Source organism: Euwallacea fornicatus, chromosome 38 (genome assembly GCF_040115645.1).
Source record: "Euwallacea fornicatus isolate EFF26 chromosome 38, ASM4011564v1, whole genome shotgun sequence".
Classification (NCBI taxonomy): Eukaryota; Metazoa; Arthropoda; class Insecta; order Coleoptera; family Curculionidae; genus Euwallacea; species Euwallacea fornicatus.
Window position 1 is genome coordinate 1,656,338 of NC_089578.1, and position 20,504 is coordinate 1,676,841.

A 20,504-nucleotide genomic window follows, 5' to 3' on the forward strand; every position below is an offset into this window, starting at 1 on the left:
CCCCAGTAAACGGGGCGAGCTAGCGTGCGCAGCTACTTGCGGAGATGTCGAAATGAACGGGACGCGACGTTGCCACTTCTCTGAAGATACATGTTACTTTCCCTTCCGGCGAAATCGTTGCCTTTACAACCCCAGTTGACAGGTGGTTCTAAGTTCACAATTGCGTCCTCAATCGTTGGTTGAATTTACGAAAGCTGTTTCCTTGTCGTCCGGTGTTGCAAATTTAATTTGACCTAAGCGGCAACGCCGCACCGAACCCCGAACAACTGGCTCGTTAAAGAGCCGCCCGAGTTAACTATGCGATTAACATCGGCAGTCAACTGGTGCCGGGCCCAAAACCCCCAGTAAACGGGGCGAGCTAGCGTGCGCAGCTACTTGGGGAGATGTCGAAGTGAAACGGACGCGACGTTGCCACTTCTCTGAAGATGTTACTTCCGGGGACATGGCTGCGCCTACGACCCCCGTTGAAATGGGAGCTCTTTCGCTCTCAATCATTGGTCAAATTTGCAGGAGTTATTTCCCCAACGCCCTGTATTGCGCAGCTGCTTTCCGCGGTATTTCCCGGGAAAAAAAGGGAGGAAATAACGGGCTAAAACATTGCTAAAAATGGGCTCTAGTTTGTTTTATTAGGCCGAACAGCTTCGTCTCTTTGTGTGGGGATTTTGAATGTGGCAAAAAATTGCCAAGTGATTTACGTGTTCCAAGAGCGCGCCATGCCGCTTCGCCCCGAATAATGCGGACACTTTACGCTCTAAATTAAATGTGAAAATCATCAGGTTATCAATTAGGAACGCGCGAGGCAGTTTTGCTCCCTCTGGCGTCGGAGGAGAGAACGAGAGGGAAGTAAAGCGCGACGTCGAGAAGTGCGCTGACGACGCGGCGGTTCGTCAACCGGTGGAACGACAGCAAGTGGGAGGTGTCACACGTCAAATCGGAGAAACCGGGCTGGAACGTCAAACGTTCTCCTCGGCGATTCGTGGAATTTTTTGCAGACCTTTTAGGGACACCCTGTATAGTCGCTTGGTCGGGCCGTTTTCGCATTAAAAATTTGAATTAAAGTGTTTCTCCAAATGGCGGTTGTCGTGAATAAACAACTCGACCGAACCTCCTCAGTGGTCATTATTTATTCATTTATTGTTACCGTCTTGGAAATGGCGAACTGACGTAGGCGAGTTGCGGTTTAAAATCAAGACCTTTGCCGGCGTAAGGGCCACATGCGAATCCGCCTGGCAATCTGCAGTTAATCGTGTCAGTCTGAGCGTTTTTCTGGCGAAAGGGGGCTTAAAAAGGTCCTGAAGGTGCTTCTTCGAACGCAGTTTAGTTTCTAGTCTTTGAAGAACCTCCGGCAAGTCAATGGCTTTTATCCTATGTTTTTCCATGGGGCTCGTTTCGCCCTTCTACCTCCGCCAATGCGTTAACACAAGCATTCTTTAATGTAAATTCTCGCCGGTGTGTGGAAGTTTCACTTCTGCCCGTTTCGATTTTTCAAAACGAACCGAAACGACTTTTTGAAAATTTAAAGTCGTCCTTCCTTCTTCACGATAGTGAGTAACAGGTGCCGGCAAAAACACACGGGCCGCCCCTGTACAATATTTTCCCACGCGTGTGGTTAAAATTTTGCGCGCCATTTCACATCCGAGCGTCAAGATTTTCCGCGCTTGTCCTGCGGCCAAGAAAGGAGAACACCCAGTAGAAATGGTTAGGTTTGAGTCATTTTTGGAGTGCGCGTTTCCCATATTGACGTAAGCACATCGTTAAATATTTAAATCGCTTCGATGGTCGAAACTGGAAAGAAACTTATGCCCTCTGCGTTCTTTTATGCACTCCTGGACACCGTCTGGGCATCGATTCAATGCGATGATCGATGTCCTCTTGAGGGGCCTCAATCGAGGCTATCTGTACGGCACTACAGGGCGCCGCTAGGGTTTTTGGGGCCGGGCGGGGGGGTAAATGTTGCAACTTTGTACCCGCAACATCTCGGACGTGTTCGATTGGTGGTAGGTCTGGAGAGCGGGACGGCCAAGCCGACGAACTGATTTGTTTTTTTTTTTTTTTTTTTTTGAGGAAATTCTTGCGGACTCGAACCGCACGCGATAATGCGTTAGTTCGTTGGAAAAGTGGATTGCGGCGGGTCCGGAGACGGAGCCCCTTCCATCGTCCACGTCCAGAAGAAACCCGGATCCCCCGCTTAAGACCGCAGTGTCCCATTCCAGGCCCCACTGCACCCCACCGCAATCGATCTGGACGATGAAGAACGAAAAGAGCTGGCACGAGACGAGGTAAATCGTCGTTTGTGCCCCAGCCCCAGGCGGACAAACCTGTCTCTCATTGCGAAAAGTCTAAGACCGCCAGGGCTCCGTAGTCCTTCGACGCCTTCCTGGAACCTTGCCATGACCGCGGCCTTTAAACTTCTGTTTAAAGCAGTGACGATTTCTCTAATTGACCAGCCACCACTGACAAGTCTATTGTTCGACCCCTTTCACACTCGCCAAGTGGATAATGGAAATTTCGCTGCCTCACGTTTCTGGACATGTTGGACAAACCAAAAAAAAAAAACACCTTTCGGAAGCACTGTAGGTCAATAAAAGGCACTCCGGCCCCGTAAGATTAATTCGTTGTTGCGCTATTTACAGTTATAAAAAAAAAACTAAAATGTCACAAACACGAAAAAACGAGTTCGAGAACGTAGTCGACTCACGCAAGCAAAAATGCGCATCGAAAATTATTTGACTCGAACAATTTCCACGGGGTGTTCTCTTTCCTATGGCGCAAAGTATAAATAATAAAGTAGCATTTTCGCAAAAAAACGCTATTTTCAGTTTTGTTCGGCAGGAGCCCCAAACGGGAGAATTCGCAAAGTTATTTTTAAATTTTGACCTTTCGTGAATGCCATTTTCACGTACCTTCCCAACTGTCATTCAGATTAGAGTTCGGGTTTAATTGCAGCATAAACGTTTCCATTTGGGTCCAACAAATTTAATGGACAAATCAAATCGTATTCGTCTCTGCATGTCATAAATTTTTAAGCCATAAAACGAATTAAAATCGAATTTTTAACAGGGATATTTTGGATGCAAGTTGCCCTTATTCGTCTATCGATTTGACTTGATTTGTTACAGGGACAAACGTTTAGTTTTGTCCTTTGACCAGGACAAACTTGCGCAGTTGGGACTTCGAGAAATGCCGTTTTGAAATTTGAAAAATTGCGATGATCAAGGAAAATAAGTCAAATTTTGGAAAAACGTTTCCGTTTCCATCCGCCTGTTTGACCAGATAATTCAAAGTGATTGACGCTTCGTCATTGCAACTTTTCCTCTGCTTAGAATTCAATATGGCGATAAATATTTGAAATCAAACGTTTCGATTTCCGACAACTACCATCAATTTTGCCTTTGCCACGGCCGTCGCCTTGAATTTCGGCATTTTCTGGGACCCCGAAAGGAAACCCGAGCTTGAACATAGACTGAGGGACATTTTTTTTATTGTTTTTCTTCAATTTTAGTTTTCAAAAAAAAAAAAAAATTTAAAAATTTAAAAAAAACTCGAATTTTGAAAGAGAATTTTCTTGAGCTTGAAACTGCGCACCGTTGGCCAATTTGGCCGATCTCGTATCTTTCGCGGTTACCAAGCGCGCTCTGGTCGAGATACAGAAATGGAAGGTTCTCCTGACCTTCCCCGATGTCACACACTTTAAATTCACTATGTACATTCAAAAATTTTTAATAAATAAAACTACGACTCACCCTTCTCTGTGCATTTGTTAACGCAGTCTCGCACTACCGTTCCTTCGCTCATGTATTTCTGCAAGAAAATTAAGGCATTAATGGAGGACTCGCGGGGCCCTACCCAACCGCCCCCCTGAACGACTAGAAGCAAAATGCTCTCAAAACGAATATACCGTGGGGCTCTAAATCATCCAATCCAGTTACCTTTTTAACGTGTCCTTTCAATCCGGAAGCAGCATTAGATGGAACAGAAGTTGCTGTCTTTTAAGGTTTGTTGTCCTAAACGTTGTTCACGTGACCGGTAAGGCAAATTGGTGGATTTTTAAAAACTGAAACACGGGTCAGGTGACGGGCCTCAAATTGAAGGTCTTGCAAAAGCACACTCAATGGGGCCTAAGATCTACCGATCGGTTTTGAAAAGTTCAATTAAAAAAGTGCATAAAAAATTGAAAAACGTGTTTGTTGGCAGGAAATTGTTCCATTTTCAATTTTGCGGTCACAATTCCTGCGTCACTACAGGCAGTGAGGGCAAAATCAACAGACAAAAAACAAACCCATTTCCTATACGGCAAACAAATTTTGTTTGATTGTTTACTTGCTGTTTAACTGAGTTTGTTCGTTCTCGTTCGCATCGCATTTTTTGCCAAATTCACACCTCTTTCCCTCAAAAACCAATAGATAGATTTCAAATCGCGACACGCCACTGCATCCAGTTTTGAGAGACCTTTAATTTGAGGGGTCACATGACCGGTGTTGCAATTTTTTAAATACGGCCACTTTAGCCTGCCCGTGACGCAAGCAAAAAATGGTGGAAGTTATGAGTATGTTTAGGGAAAATTGGGATTCACAACGAAACGAGAACGCACTAACCGACCGACTTTGCTCATAAAGGGCAGAAGTACTACTGCGGTACGGGCATCGTGAAAGATTACAAGAAATATTTCCCTTTTTATATACACCTGAATCATCTTGGTGCGTACACAGTGTGAGTCAACAATGTCGAAATTATTATTCATCTATTATCATCTAGATTCTAGTTCTGCACGTGGATTTACAATTTAACAAATCCAACGCGAACAAAATGTTAAAAGTAAGGTATCTTTGCCCTATTTATTGCTGCTTCTAAGTTAAAAAAAAAATATATATATATTAATGAAAAGACAGCGGCGGGGAAGAGTTTAGAGCCGCAAGGCGTCTTCGTTAGCGCAGGGTGCGCGAAAAGGCCGGCAACCCTGCAGCACCTCGAATTCATTGAAAAACTACTTATAGAAAAATTGAAAGAGTTCAGCGATTCCACCGATCTGCGGTATTCGCGACTATCCCGAGGTGCGCGCGCACTCCAACAAAAGTAAGTTCCTTCGGCTTCCCTGCAGGTCCGCAGCCGCTGCCGAACCGACGGAGTTGCACGTGGGACGTGTCACGTGAAACGTGCTCAGGAAACGAGGCCGAGTCGGAAAATCTCCTGAAAACTTTGCCATTCAGTGAAGGGAAATCGTAACCTCGATTCGCAGCCACTTTGCGACGCACCTCGTACATGATCCGAATGCCGCGGCAGAACCTTTTTGAAAAAATCGTACATTTCCGGGGCTGCGGGACTTTTCGCGCGCCCTGTATACGAAACTGCGTACCGAAATGTGTCAATTTGACTGCAATACAACGCGGACAAACTTCGACTTCGACATCGACCGAACGTCCCGTGTAAACGAAGCGATTAAGAAATGGCAACTACGGCTGCACAGATAGGGCGAAAAAGCCCTTTATTAGGTCGTTAAGGGTGTGAGGCCGCCGCGTCTAGCAGCAAATGGAGCTTGTAATTCTCTTATTTTCTCATTAGCTGATTGAGTTCGTTGATGGATTCCTCTCTTCAGTGTTGTTTTAACTGACGTTACTGCACGCGCACATCCGACCCTCACACCAGACCAAACGAGGAAGCGAGGAGGTGCCCCTCAATTAGAACTACCTCTGGCACCTCGGGCCCGAACTCTCATCGGAAGGAGAAAGAGGGCAACAAGGGGGGAATTTATCGCTCCACTGGCTCAATTAAACTTGTTAAAGAGGCCTGCGAACAGCAATACAATTACTTTTCAAATGGGATTTCTTTAAGATTTCGCGCTAATATTTCTCCCGAAGCCCTCAGATTTCCCGGCCCTTTGTCATTGTCGTAATTCTTAAGGGCGCCCGTTTTAGTTCATTGTTCTATTTGCTTTTGGGGCGCGTTCCCCCCGATTGGGGGACGTTTGATTTTTTTCGAGGCGCCCCCCCTCATCGCGAGCCACGAACGAACGTCCCCCGTCCCCCCCGAAGGGCTCACGCGGAACGCCCCCGAAAAAAATCAGTTTCGTTCGTTAACGTTGCACGAGGGCCGTTTTCTGCTTCGGACACCGGCAATTCGGTCAATTTTCCGGATAAAGCGCCCCTGTCCCAATTAATTAGTTAGTTATTCGATATCGCCCTTTCATCCCCCGGATTGAAATCGAGGGCTTTTTTATTTGGTGTTTAATAACGGAATAGACGGGGAACGGGAACAAAATGAAAACAATCGAGGCGGCAGCCGAGACTACGCAAAACTAAACGGAAAAACGAACTTAATAAAAAAAATAATAAAAAAAAATAAAAAATAAAAAATAAAAAAAAATAAAAAATTAAAAATAAAAAAAAATTAAAAATAATAAATTTAAATTTTTTTTCTAAAATTCAAATTTCTATATACTCACAATGCAGTAGTTGACATCTCTCTTGGGGCAGCTGATCTGCTTCATGTAGGTGTCGTTGATACAGGGTGTGATAGATCCCACTCCGTCGTTGTACTGGCCGCACTTAAAGCACTGAAGGGCCGTCACGCCGAGCAGAAACGTCGAGGAAGCACAGAAGAAAATGCCCAGTTTGATCGCTATCAGGGCCATTTTGTCCTGCGGTGGAAACGGCCGTGCTGAAAACAAAAACATTGCTGGATAACTTCGAGGCGCGCACCGAGAATTTCGCAGCAAATCATCGACCCCCCTGTATTTAATTGAGCTTGCTACGCGTCGATCAAACCTCGGGGATTTCATGTAAAAATGCACCGTGCCGTACGCTCGCCTGGACAGTTGCGGGTGTCCGAGACGTCGGCGGCGTTTCCGTACGATTTTGGGACGAATTAACCAGAGGATCGGTTCGCCGTAAAATGGCCCTCAAAGTTAATTGGGCGCGAGGCGGGGAACCCCCGGGTCGAAACTAATTACAGAACAACAACAACAACAACAACAACAACAAAAACAAAAACATTTCGGGAATTTTCCCCGAGTACAAGAAGACCGAAGGGCAGGAAAATGCGAGGAAGTTTGGAAGATTTCATTATTCCGGTCATTTCTACACCGACTACACTGAGCAAGCTTCGCGGGGGGCCACCCTGGGCCGGCCCTTCGGTCAGCCGTGCCCCGATTTTACTCACCACAAAACGGCGGAACGATCGCAAAATAGCCAAACACGAACTGACCTGTTTCGCGGCCAAATGTGGCCCGCGCAGCCGAGTCCGGCCCTGCGTTTACGCGCGAATTTTCGTAAAAGTTCGCGAAGAGAACAGTTTGCGCGTGCCTCCGGCAACTGCGACGGCCGAAAAGCGACTAAACTGAAAGTTTGAGGTTTGCTAAAATATCCGGGAGGGCCAAGGCTAGGGCGGAAGCCCGCATACGTGCCAAAAAGGGCAAAAACGAGACGGATATCCTTTTTTTTAGTTAAATATTTTCGGTTTTTCAATTATGATCGGTGCGAGAGAATGTTTCTTCCTCTCCCACGGAGGAGAACGATTAAAACTACATTCGAGGAGTTTTAGCACCGCGTACCGGTTGACTGCCGAGCTCGGCCCGTAGTCAGATTCGCATGACAGATCTCGACAGTAAACCTGAACCAGTGTCAAGTTTCCTGGCGTAAGTGCTTGTAAGCAGCGAATTACTTAGGCCGGAGCACTCCCCAAGAATGCCCCTTTCCGCCCCTTCGACGTCGCCCCGTAAGTCGCACTCCCTTCCCGAATCTCCCCAACTAGTCCGAGTTCCCTTGCAGATTTTCAATTTGTAATTTTACCACTTTCTCAGTATTAATTTTACGCGTCTCCGCCTAAAGGGCAAAAATTCCAAAATCCGCCCTTTTTGGCAGAAAATAAATCTCCCATTCAGGTTTCCACCTAGTGACGTCCTAAACAGACGACTCTTTCAATGTTTGCTTAGGACATGAAGGGATTTATTTTTATTAAGCCAACAGTCTCGCATCCGAAAGCCCTTTCGCCAAACAATAACCAGGCGATTTTGTCTCGCGATATCTCCCGAAGAGTTTATTTTTCTGTAATAAAAATGAAATAACGCGTTATCAATCTTTTTGCTGGTTGAAAGAACTGGATACAGTGCGGGCCCCGAAGGCGAGGGGGCCCCCGGGCGCAGGACCGAACTGCCCCGTTGCGAACGTCAAAAGGGGGCAATTTCAGAAACGGTCAATGCGAAACGTTACGACGTTTTAATTGAGCTTAATGGGAGAGAGCGTGGAAACTCGCGTTCGCCACGCCAGCAAGAACGCTCGACCGTGAATGCGGGTTTTCCCGAAATAACAAATGTTTCCATCAACGCTCGGGACAGAGGTGACGTTATTTTGTGCCACAATGAAGAAAATTAAATTTCCTCCCGCCCTGCATCGCAAAAACCGTAACGCCCCCTACGAGAAAGCCAAGAAAACTGAAGTCGAAAGGACGGAAAGTACAGTTGTTACTGCGAACGCCCTGTAGGCGTTTTCGGCCACGCGAGTATGCGACCCTCCGAAGGGGGCCTCACGTGAGGATCCATCTGAAAACGATCAAATTCCCGGTCGAGCTAAGTGCGACATTAATTTTTCTTTTTTTAGTGAGGCAGTGCGAACGCCCAGAATTTCTTTCAAAATACATAGCTTCGAATCGCTGCAACACACGGTACGAAGAGAATCTAGGGACTAACACAGGATCGAAAGAAGATTCAATCGCGTGGAATAGTGCAGATGATTCTATTAAAAAAAAAAATATATATATATATATATATATATATACATATATAACCCTCCATGACGGCCCGTTTTTTGGGACACTCTGTAGCGTTATCACTAACGTCATTAGCCGGATATGCATCCCTGTAATTGATTTTTTAATCAGAAACAAACCCGTAGGAACGCGGGGGGCCGTTAAATGGACGCCCTGTATGTTCTGAAAGGAACATACAGGGTCTAGGTATAGGTAGGGGCCTTCCTTTGAACGGGACATAGATGTCAAAATCAACCGAGTTTTAGATCCGTTTCTGTACAAAATTTAAGTCCAGCCCTGCGTAAAATGGCACGTTCGACGTAGGGGAAAATACCAATCGAGCAAAAAACTATCGTCGCATCAACGTGATGTTTACTGTTTTTATGCAGTTTAATGTTTATGTTGGTGCAGACTTAAAAACCAATCGCGGAACTTGGTACAGGGTGTTACTTTGATAAATGTAAACACCATTAAATGGAGAACGGCCCGTATAAATTGCTCCAATAACGGATTGGTTGATACACTGCGGGCTTACGCAGGGCGTCGCTGGAGTGTCACCAGATAGGTGGTACCCTGACGATTTCCCCATTAAGGCCTCACCCTGCGGCACGAAGATTTATTTACCGTCTTGAGAGACCTCGCAAGACCGGGAATCTACAGTGTTGGCCGAAATGCTTGCAACTTAAAATGTTCCGCCTTCGTGTAGATACCCCTGAACTAGAGTAAGCGAAGGCAGTAAAGCAGGAATGTCTCAATGTTGCTCGGCCCGCGTACAGGGTTGTCCGCCGGGCGCGCCTCGGACGACATTTATAGTTTTTTCGAACATTCTCTTTACAGTCACATGTAGGACCTTGCAAGGTGCACTTTAAAAAAATTCTTATTTATACAGGGTCCGTCGAAAAAAAAAAATGGAACCTACGTCGTGTAATAACAACAGTTATGTAAGTATTTTGGTGGTAAGAGAGTAGCTGAATTAAAAGTTTCTCCTGTTCTTTGTTGCACTTGTTTATTTATTATTTACAAAAAAAAACGTATTGTTATCTTAATAAAATCAATGCCCAGAGGGCTGGTTGGAGTGGCTGAAGCAAAGGAACATCACAGCAAACACTAAAGACGTTTTTGTTTTCATTTTTAACACTCAGATTTCCTATTAAGTTAACCAGGACGCGTTGTCCGGCCGTTATAAATTTTTTGCTATAAACGTAGTTTTTTTTGTTACGTTACGGTTGAACAACCTAAGAAAAAAACTTGACGGCACCCGCCCCCGCACTTCGATTCGTGCGAACTTTCACGAAGCGTCAACTATTTTGGCCAACACTGTATAAGCAAAACATGGTGGATAGACTCGAAGGCTTAAGCCATCTGGCCTGGCACAGATTGACGAGCGTGCTTTAGATATCTCTCAAGACGATCCACCGATGGCGACAACCCCGAACACCTTCCGCAGCCAGGGCCGGAATAAATCGAAATTAAATATTTAAAACTTCCTTAGGCGCGCACGTCCGTCGCTTTTGCGACGTCGGAAAAATTTCACCGTTTCGCTTCCCGCGGTGATAGGAGGACCTCTGCTTGAGACGCACCCTGTATATTTTGGGTTCGACAAGGCGCGCGCTGGTCACGTATGCGGACTGCTACGTGAAATGGACCGGAGGCGAACTGAAGACATGGAAAACTTGCCGCCATCATCGTGTCATCAAGAGGATTTAGTGCGAACTGCGGAAATGTCTAATTTCCCGCTTTTTTCTTGGGTCTGTATTTTTTTTATAATTTTTAATTTTTTATATTTTTTATTTTTTATATATTTTTTATTTTTTATATATTTTTTTTATTTTTTTATAATTTTTTATTTTTTGAATTAAGGAGGTTTTGTGTCGGTATAAATTTGAATTTTCCCGAATTCGCCTCAATGTTCTCTTCCCGCCGCCGCGGAAACACAAAAATTAGATGGAAATTTGATACGCCAAAATCGAGTTCTAACGGATTTTGAACGCGAAAATTTTCCATGTCCATTATCCCTTGATTCCGCGCGGTAATCCCTTCGTCTTTGCTCGTCTCTCCTCTAAATTCCCACCAATGCGCCGATACAGAGTTAACATCTGCCCCTCATTGCTTTTTCTAATAAAAAATTGCTAACCCCTTGAAAGCTGATTAACCGGAAAATTGGGTTTGCATTATTCACGGGGGTTGGGACTGGGTAAATGTTCGGCGGGTTTGTTGTTCAGCGGGGTTAATTAGATGCCTTTTGTGCCTCTTGAGCGGTAAAATATGCCCCTGTCCGATATTGTGAAACTGTTCCTTAGGACGCTCACGTGCTGGTCACTGTTGCTAAGGGGATGGGAGGTTGCTTCGGAACGGTAAGTAAATGCAATGAAAATTATGCAAACTAAATTTCGTTGGCATGAATAATTGATAAGTTTCCATTTATACTGTCCGGTATGGTGCACCTGTGTGATACGACATTTTCCTAAATCATAAGCCTGATTCATATTCATATGGAAATATTCAAATATCAATCGAGATTTTGGCGCTCAAGCTCTCAAAATTGTTTTTTTGTTTTTTTTTTTTTTTTAATTCAAACCGGCGGCGAAACGTATGTTTTTTGACCCCAACAGATGCACACAGTGGCTCACACCTCGAAATTGTCGCACTGGGAGAAACGCGTAATAGCAGCCCCCCTGCACGCTGCGGCAAAACCGACATCACATTCGAATTTATCGTTTTTGAAAACCCCCGAACACTGAATTTCATCGAGAAAATGCTTATAAAAAAACCGAAAAAAATAAAAGAAAATTTCGACACCCGGTATAACGAAAACGAGGGAAGACAGGACGTGCGTCCGTTGGGACTTTTTTTTTTTCATAAAATGCGACCCCTCGAAATGGACGCGGTCACTGAGCAGGCACCCTGTATATTGCCGCACCTTCGGATCCTGCGCCAATATAGGCTCATCGACACGTGGACTATCTTACCATCAACGGCACTCGAGACACGTGTGCAATTCAACGTTGAAGGTGACAGGTGGAGGTGCCTGCCGAATTGCAAATCGTTAACAAACGGAGAGGTATTCTGCGACTACCTTTTCCCGCGATACTTCGCCTACATTCTCCGCGGGGCTGTCCACAGGCTTGGACGTCGGAAAACGGTCAAGACTTTGACGTTTTGAAGGGGACCCACCAACGCGAACGCAGGGTCCTTAACGACGGAATTTCACAACACGTCGAAATAACAGTGCTCAAGATATTTTACGTTTTCACCGCTTTTTGATGCCTGTTTTTGTGGACACCCTATAGAAAATGTCACGCAACGCTTGACAGCACGCTAAAGGCGATACGGGAGCTTCGATAGCATTGCCGTGTGCAAGTCCGAGCGTGTCTGCATACGCCCCATTGCAAAGTGCCGAGACATTATTAAAATGACCCATGATGGTGACATGCTGACATGAACGTTTTCGATCATTTCAGCCGCGATGCACCTCATTTTTTGTGTTTTTTGTTTTTTTAATTTTTTTGTTTTTTGTTTTTTTAATTTTTTTTTTTTAGATTTTTTTTTTTTAATTTTTTTTTATATTAAACCGCCATTTTATCCGATTTCGGATTGTTGACGTGTGTGGCGCGTGCCGGTGATAAAATGCGCTTTTCTCCAAAGCGGCACGGCGGTGACGCGCCTTTCTTGCGGGAAAATTGCAAAAAAATCGAGCCTCGGAGAAAAGCCGATTTCGTCATCCCATTAAAAAAACTCACGATTTCAAACGAAAATTTCTGACTTCCCCCCGTATGAGGCAGTTTTCGTGTGAAAATGAGCACGACCGTGAGTGGGTTAAACGGCCTCTAATTGTGGCCGGGAGAGTTGCACGAAAGTTACCGCAAAATTACCTTTGCAACTCCTCAACTTTAGAGCGAGTAACTTCGCAACGCGAGCCACTGGCAACTTCATAAATGCGGTACCAGAAAAGTAACAGTTAATTCATACAGTTTTAACGCAAATTAATTTTGTTATATATTTTTTTTCTAAATAAATGGTGCGCCCCTGGGGCAAGTCGGTTCCCCTTAACATCGACCGCGCCGTTTCGTTAAAAATACGGCGAGGGGTCAAGTTCGTTACGCCCCTGGTCGGGACCACCATCGTCCATCCGCTGTCCAAACTTGCTCGTGCTTAATGACTCGTTTACAGCAAAATTCGGGACGATATTGCAGCCCTCCTCACCGAAACCTCCGAAGACACCTTCGACGCGCTCTTGTACGAAATCATCGTAAAATCCTTGAGTTCCTTCACGTGCATGACCATCGTGAGCGACCCAACGTACTCGGCCCTGTTCCAGAAACCGTGGTTCGAGACATTCGGCAGATACACCTCTTATGTCATGGTACGATGACGATCAATGACCGTTATTCATCGGAACTGGTGGAGTTGAAGGAATCATTGTTTAGGTGAACGTGGAAGAATCGGAAGATCTCTTGGCGCCCTTTAACAGCACCCAGGACTCCTTAATCGCCGCCAGAAACGACGGCTGCCAAATGTACGTGATTCTAATGGCCAACGGGCTGCAAGTCGGCAGATTGCTGAGTTTCGGCGACAGGTATACCGAGTGTTCGTTCGAAAACTTGCCGCCGAAAATATCGTCAAAAAAATACGAAGATTTATTGCACGCACTTGAAGTGGCGGCATCAGTTCTTTAGGTTTTTCAAAGGCGCTTTGACAAGTCGAATTCCTTAATGCGCCGACACCTTGTACCTTCAGTCACCTCCAAAATGAGGTGCAACTCTGTGGGGGGCACCATTGCGACAATCAGTTTTACGCAGGCAACGTCTGAAGTGTTGCCCCTCGCAGCCTGGAACGCAGTACTTTCGTAATGCGTTTCCGGTTTTTACGATGTGTGGGAGGAGGAGGAGGGGGGGGGGGTGAATTTTCAAGCGAATACACCGTGCGATACGAACGTTTAGCATGTGCAACACTTAATTTTGCATAACTTTTTGTTTTTAAAGGTGCACACTAAGGCCCCCCATTCCAGACTTTCCCGCAGGTTTCTTTTCTCAAATTTAAAATGGACTGCCGCAACTGTCAAATTTTGACACTTCCCGGCGCAGCCTGCGTGCCCCTTTAAACGGGACATCTTGTATGTTTCCTCGTTTCCGTCTTCCAGGTAATGTCGCGGACGAGTTTCGTACAGGACTTGGTCATGGTCGTTAAGGCCAATGCGAAAATCGAAAATAACTTCCGTATCACGCAGGCAGCCTCCAAGTTGGACGGTTTTTAATTAAAGCTAAAATTAAATTTTAATTTTTAATTAAAATTACAATTTAACGACGTCGAATTTTTCCTTTTGGACATATGCGAAAAGTCAAGTTCACGAAAGTCCATGCGACGGCATTCAAGAGTTGAAATTAAGAACGACAAACGTCCAGGAATTTGGACGGAAACCTCAAGCTCTCATTGATTCTCAGCACCACAGCTGATCATAAACGCGTTAAGCGACAGGGTGGTCGCGTTCGCCAATTTTCTTGACAAATGGCGACCGACAATTCATTGTTTTTTTTTGCTTAAATTAATTTCTGCCTTAATTAATTGTTGCTAATTACTTCCTTTGGTTGCCTAATGGACGTGCAAGGAAGAACACGATATTGTGAAGGAAATTCATTTAAATACCGCATTGTTCTTATTATTGTCATTTACCGAAGGCAAATCGCTGGGCCGGGGCTGTTTTAGGACCTTTTACATAAAAACTATTTTCAAGTCTTAAATTAAGGGTTACAGCAGCAGAGACACTTAGTGTCCCGTAAAATATGTCTAGAACCTTCCCTGGAACGCGAAATTGAGAAACTGTACAGCGTGTTTCCACTGAAAGAATGCAAGTAACATCAACAAATGTCAAAATTTGACGCGTGCGGGGATTCGTGTTAAATTTGCAAAAAACGGTCAGGAGGCTCTAGAGAAGAGCCCCTTGTCGCGTGGCGACATCTCGAGGAACAAGGCGAAGTTATCGTAAAATGAAGCTCTGCCGAAAAATCGCACAGTGCACACGAACACCCTGTGCGTTGCCCTCGTCCAACCGAATAAAAATTCACAGGTACAGGGTTTTGAACACCAGGGCCAAGTACATAGTCCTCCTGGACAATCGTCTTTTCGAGGAAAAGCTGCACTATCTGTGGAAGAGAATTATCAATGTGATCTTCATCAAGAAGCACACTAGCAAAAAGGGCTCGGACAAGCCAGCCAAGAGCGACTGGTACGAGCTGGCCACAGTGCCGTTTCCCATCAATTTCGGCAGCACGCTGGTCCCCAGGAGGCTGGACATATGGACCAAGAGGAAATTCAGGAAAGGTGCCTTGAAATGCCACGAGTCCGTCCGTGTTCTCTTCATAAACTGTTGAAATAGGCACAGACTTGTTCAAGGATAAAACTGCGGATTTAAAGAATGAAACTTTGAGGGTCGTGGCCTTCGCCCATATCCCTGGTACTGAGAAGAGCAATTTGACAAACTCAAACAAAATTCGAGCCAATTTGAGGGCAGACGACGACGAGCTCTTTACTGGTTTGGAAATTGAGGTAGCGAGACACCCCTAGCGGGCCCTCCGTTTCAAGGGAAAATGAGGAAAATCACCCCTCTTGCAGATTTTAGACACCATCTCGAAACTCATGAACTTCCAGTGCGACTTGTACCAAGCAGAGAACCCCGGCCTGGAGCTCTGGGGCAGAAAACTGATTGGGGGTTTATATACAGGGTTGCTAGGTGAAATGGCCACAACTCGAGCCGATATAGCCCTAGGAGACCTCTATTACATCCCCTACATTCTAAATATCATGGATCTGAGCACGCCGTACCACACCGAGTGTCTCACGTTCCTAACTCCCGAATCAACGACCGACATTTCGTGGAAGACCTTGGTGCTACCCTTTTCGTAAAAATAATTTGCTCGTACAAGCGGATGGGGCTTTTCATGTGGTTTTTAGGCCTATTATGTGGGGCTGCGTCATAGTTTGCCTGTCTATTAGCAGCGTGTCTTTCCACTTATTGTCAAAGTTCCAAGTACACCTTGCGGGAGTGAAGAAGGGCCAGGAGTTAAGGGGAGAGGAGGAGGCGAGGCAGGAAAGGACTAAGGAGAAAGCTCTGAATAGGTCGATGGTCAAAGTGGATTTAAATATGACGTATTCGCTAATGAAGGTAGAATTTTGTTCCGCTTGCCCGCCACCCGAGGGGTGTACCGGGTGTATTTCTGAAAACTTGCCACCCCCCACCCCAAATTTCCGATAGTCAAAAAACGCCGATCTTAGGGTGGAGGGGGAAGGAGAAGAATGGAAGAAGTTCTCACCCCCCTTCGTCAACGTCGCAAGGGTGGCAACACCTTTCTTTTCTTTACAGGAAATGTGGCTCGAGTGTCGCATCATTTTAAAACCGTATTAACAAAATTTGAATAAAAATGCCAAAATTTCCGCACGATTGTTTAGAGATTTGCAAAAGTTTTAAAATGATGTGTCACATGGCCCATGTTGAAAAAAAAAACCGAAGGGGTTGCTACCCCTGCGACAGTGTCTTGGTTTGACTCCTGAGAATCTAGGGGGTGGCAAGTTTTCAAAAATACACTCGGTGAATGTGAATTTTTAAGGAACAACACAAACGAGTTCAAGAACGCGGCTCTGAAGGCTTGTACCAGTTTTCCGAGCCAGGAAACAGCATCTTATACACGTACAGCATGCTTTTACTAGGTAGAAATGGGGTAAACGTCTGGCTAGCACATTGGAACTCGTTGCAATTTCAGTATCTCTGCCTAAACTGCCAACAGGTTGGTCATTGAGAATGTTGACTGGATGGTACTGGCTCTATTGCCTGCTAGTGGTTGTCGCCTACAGAGCTAGCATGACTGCTATTTTATCCAGGCCCACCCCCAGGTAAGGCAAGAACGGTTGACAGCTGCTTCACTTACCGGGGTGATCGAAAATTCGATAAAAAGAAGTCAGAGGCGTATCAAAATAAGAGTTTTCCCTACAAACGCGGATCCGCAAATGCTTATTCTCGAATATATAGGGTGTTAAGGTGTTGTCATTACCAAAATTCGTATACATCATGACTACGCGGTTTGACAATGGTACGTGGGGTGATTTGTGACTTGCCTACCGTTGTCTCTCCTACCTTGACCATGAGACTGTTCTTAAAACTAACGAGAGAATAAGAAGAGAATAGGCAAATGCCAGCTGGGCGCTAACTCGAAAAATATTCTTATACGAAATATCACATTTACGAGATTTTTCAATTCGCTTAAACGTTTTGCAAATACTTCGTACAACATTTGTTGCAACGTAATTTGACAAATTAAAAAAAAAAAAAACAATTGGCATGTCGTTGATATTTGGAACACACTGTATAAAGGTTTGTCGCAGGGTAACCATAGATTCCCTGCAAGAACTAATAGAGAGCAAGCTCACTTACGGAGGATGGGGGGAAATAAATAGCGAGTTCTTCAAGTCTTCGCCGGACGATTTTATCAACGCAGTTAGGCGCAACTTCGAGGTGATGAACAACTCAGAAGAGGCTTTGAACAGGGTAGCCGAGGGCAGATTTGCATTTTACGAAAATATCTACTTCCTAAGGGCAACAATCCTGAACAGGAAAATTCGGTAGGATCAAACATCCTACTGACGAAATTACCTACTTTGTGTTTTGCCCTTAATAAAGGTAGCGAGAACGGTGTGGAACGTAATAGAAGGGATATTAGAACAATATGTAATCAGTCTCTTAGTCCCTCTAATAGGAGATCGGAGGTAGACAGTTCTGTATTGGTATTACGTTCTAATCACTGTGTACAGCAACAATAAGAGTTTTCGGAAATAAAAATCTTGATCAGATGACCACTCTAAACAGTTTTTCGAAGAATCGAATCTGCTCATAATCATTAAAGAGTCAGCTGATAGGAATCAATGTGATCTAGATCATTGTTTCCGAAAAGGGCTAGTGTGAAGACTGAATTTGTTCCAATCCAACAGGAAATTGTTGCAAAATGACACAAATCTTTCTGGACATTCTAGATATTGAGTTTTCCAACGATCATTTCAAAACCGTTTTCCTCGCCAGTTGGAACAAACCCAATGTCAACACCAAAATCTGAGATTTTGAAAAATATATATAAGTATTACCAGTTCAAGTCCGACCATTGGAGTTATGCAAGTGGAACACGCTTGGCCTTGCAGGTACAGCCAGAATCGCCAGCTGGATCTTGGACCTGGATCAAAAGAACATAAAGTATACTTAGAATTATCATATTCATCAGTGATATATCTAAGTTATGCTATAATGGGGAAATGTACAATAATTTATAAATAAGGAAATGAAAAGAATGAGATTCCTGGCAACTGAGTCTGGACTGATTTCACCCGCTTCCACTGCTCCTTAGGTCTAATTGAAGGTATATTAAAATCTATGTGATTCTCCTCCCACTTTCATAACTGCCATGCTCTGACTTGACCTGGTAATACCTATATTTTTCATTTAAAATGGTAATACCTATATTATTAATTTAAAAGACACCGAAGAGCTTCAACATACATCAATGATTCTACGTTTGAAACTGCCGATCCTCAGGTGCAATCAAATCGAGATCTGCACATAATGAAGGACTGCATCATCAATATGCCGGTGTCCATAGGTCTGCAGAAGAACTCGCCTATGAAGCCCAGGGTCGACAAATTGATACGTGCAATACTTGAAGCTGGCTTGATACATAAGTGGCTGAACGATGTTATGCAAAAATTCCGAACTGAGCGACATGATAATACAGAGGAAGGGCAAAAAGCTCTGATGAATTTGAGAAAGATGTATGGAGCTTTAGTGGTTTTGGGGCTCGGTTTTGTTGCGGGATTTATAGCGTTCACTGGGGAGTTGCTTTATTATTACAATGTGGAAATAATTAAGCCTGGATATAATAAATATTCAAGAGTAATCATTAAACAACATAAATAACAAATTAATTCAAATAAAAGATGAAAAAGACCATTCGAACTATGATGGATGCCAACACTTGTTTTCATTTGTCATTTGTTCTGTGACGTATGCGACTACTCTTCATAGTTATTATCTACGTAGTTTACGTTATATTCACAAAATTGATTTAACTTGTTTAAGCATTAAACACGGCGAAAACTCTCTCATTGTATGACGTTGACATTTCTGACTGTGCCTAACAACTGACTGACAGTTAACAGCGCATTTTGAGTTTGGAAATATCGGAGACTGTGTAAAATTTTCATTTTTCAATTGAACACAAATTTTTCTTATTTTCTTACGGTTTTTCAAACAATGAGGGTATAAAATGATGGGCGATCAGTTTCGTAAAGTCGAACAATATTCGCCGAAATCGTCACCGAGGGGCGCCAGATCCCCCGTAGTCTCCCGTCAGGATTCGTCTGGAACCCTCAAAACGACGATTTTACTGGGAAAAAACCCCTCCATAGTCCCTAGTGGACCCTTCTACTTGCTGAAGGAGCCCCCGACGGAGTCTGAAATTACTGGGGCCACGAATTTGATGGCCTATTATGGTCTCGAACACTCATATAGTAAATTTAGCGGCAAGAAGCTTAAGGAGCAGCTTTCTTCGTTCCTTCCAACACTACCAGGAGTCATAGGTAAATCTTCATTCCATTTTATGGTTTCTCTCATTCATAAGATGTTATATAGATTCACCTGGCCAGTCAGACAACAGTTCTCTAAGAAGCGTGATAGAGAAACCTCCAGTAGGGGGTAAAGACTTGTTAACCCTCACCAGTGCCCAGTTAGAGGGATTCCGGTTGCATCCAGGACCAGTAGGTCAATTTTTTTCAGATTTCTTCTTAAATTTAATGATTTTTGTTTCAGCTTCCAGAACAATATCGTTACACTTCGACCACTCCAATCAAAAAACACAAAAACAAACACAAGAAGCACAAGCACAAAGAAGGTGGCCTTCCGTCTGTAGAAACTACTATCACAGATGCCTCTGGTGACACCCATGAAAAGAAGCATAAAAAGCAGAAAAGACATGATGATGATAAAGAGAGGAAGAAGAGGAAAAAGGAGAAAAAAAGGAAGAAGCAAAAGCATAGTCCAGAACATAGTGGTGGACTTACTCCCAGTCAGCATTCAAGTTAAAAACTTAATTTTGAACCTTTTTTATTTGAAGGTTTTTGTTAAGAAATCGATAAGTTTTATACAACAGAGAGGTTGGTCTTGGTAGTCTTCATATTTAACCTTTAAAGATTGATAATAGTAATTAATTTGTTGAAACAAAGTGTTAGAAAAAATAAGGTTCTATTTTTAAAATTTTCTCTATCTGGCTTCAAAAACTTCTTAATTTTACCTGTAAAATACATTTTATCATTGTTTATTTTTTTATAAAAAATACTAAATATTCTATTATTTGGAATGATTCAGGTTACAATTAATTAAGTTCTATTCTTTTTCCACATTGATCAGATTCATAGTTCTATTATAAAGTAGATTTAAAGGCTTTTATCAGTCGCAATTAAAGGTTTTACTTTGTAAATATATTATTTATTTTGTGAATATATATGTCCTTTTTAAATAATTGGTTTGTGTTCGTTTCTTTAAGGTTTTAGTTAAGTAGTCGTTTTGGTGCCTTTTTGGATATTTGTGGCGCAAGTGAAAAAGACAGGGCCCCTAGATGTGATTATAATGATAAGTAGCGAGTCAATTTTGTTTACTAAAAATCGATATAGGTCGGCTTCAAACAAATAAATCCATTATTGCTTGCAGACTGAGCTTTTTGTTTTTGAACCAGTTA

The 20,504-nt window shown here is 43.8% G+C and overlaps 3 protein-coding genes across 4 annotated transcripts in view; 2 read left to right on the top strand and 1 right to left on the bottom strand.

Moving 5' to 3' along the window:
* Nucleotides 1–18,382, bottom strand: part of LOC136349578 (uncharacterized) — a 52,915-nt gene extending 34,533 nt beyond the window's left edge. The window contains exons 1-4 of one of the 2 annotated variants that reach the window (XM_066301225.1): nucleotides 18,275–18,382; nucleotides 17,866–17,951; nucleotides 6,440–6,654; nucleotides 3,744–3,801 (exon numbers count right to left, since the gene is read on the bottom strand). In XM_066301225.1, coding sequence (XP_066157322.1) covers nucleotides 3,744–3,801; nucleotides 6,440–6,628 — 247 coding nt within the window. In that variant the 5' untranslated portion in view covers nucleotides 6,629–6,654; nucleotides 17,866–17,951; nucleotides 18,275–18,382. Of the gene's footprint in view, nucleotides 1–3,743; nucleotides 3,802–6,439; nucleotides 6,655–7,155; nucleotides 7,338–17,865; nucleotides 17,952–18,274 lie in introns of those variants that run through there. The other variant, XM_066301226.1, reaches the window with a different exon arrangement.
* Nucleotides 10,604–18,700, top strand: LOC136349579 (glutamate receptor ionotropic, delta-1-like). The gene is made up of 11 exons (XM_066301227.1): nucleotides 10,604–11,093; nucleotides 12,910–13,102; nucleotides 13,167–13,315; nucleotides 14,804–15,057; nucleotides 15,113–15,282; nucleotides 15,349–15,635; nucleotides 15,688–15,898; nucleotides 16,341–16,440; nucleotides 16,494–16,623; nucleotides 17,113–17,349; nucleotides 18,253–18,700. Exons 1-11 carry the CDS (start codon nucleotides 11,005–11,007, stop codon nucleotides 18,686–18,688), a joined length of 2,256 nt encoding a protein of 751 aa, XP_066157324.1. The 5' UTR covers nucleotides 10,604–11,004; the 3' UTR covers nucleotides 18,689–18,700.
* A 334-nt stretch (nucleotides 18,701–19,034) lies between these two features.
* On the top strand, nucleotides 19,035–20,288 carry MED19 (mediator complex subunit 19). Its single transcript, XM_066301224.1, has 3 exons — nucleotides 19,035–19,350; nucleotides 19,403–19,527; nucleotides 19,580–20,288. The coding sequence occupies exons 1-3, from the start codon at nucleotides 19,038–19,040 to the stop codon at nucleotides 19,850–19,852; spliced, it is 711 nt and encodes a 236-aa protein (XP_066157321.1). The 5' UTR covers nucleotides 19,035–19,037; the 3' UTR covers nucleotides 19,853–20,288.
* The last annotated feature ends 216 nt before the right edge of the window (nucleotides 20,289–20,504 follow it).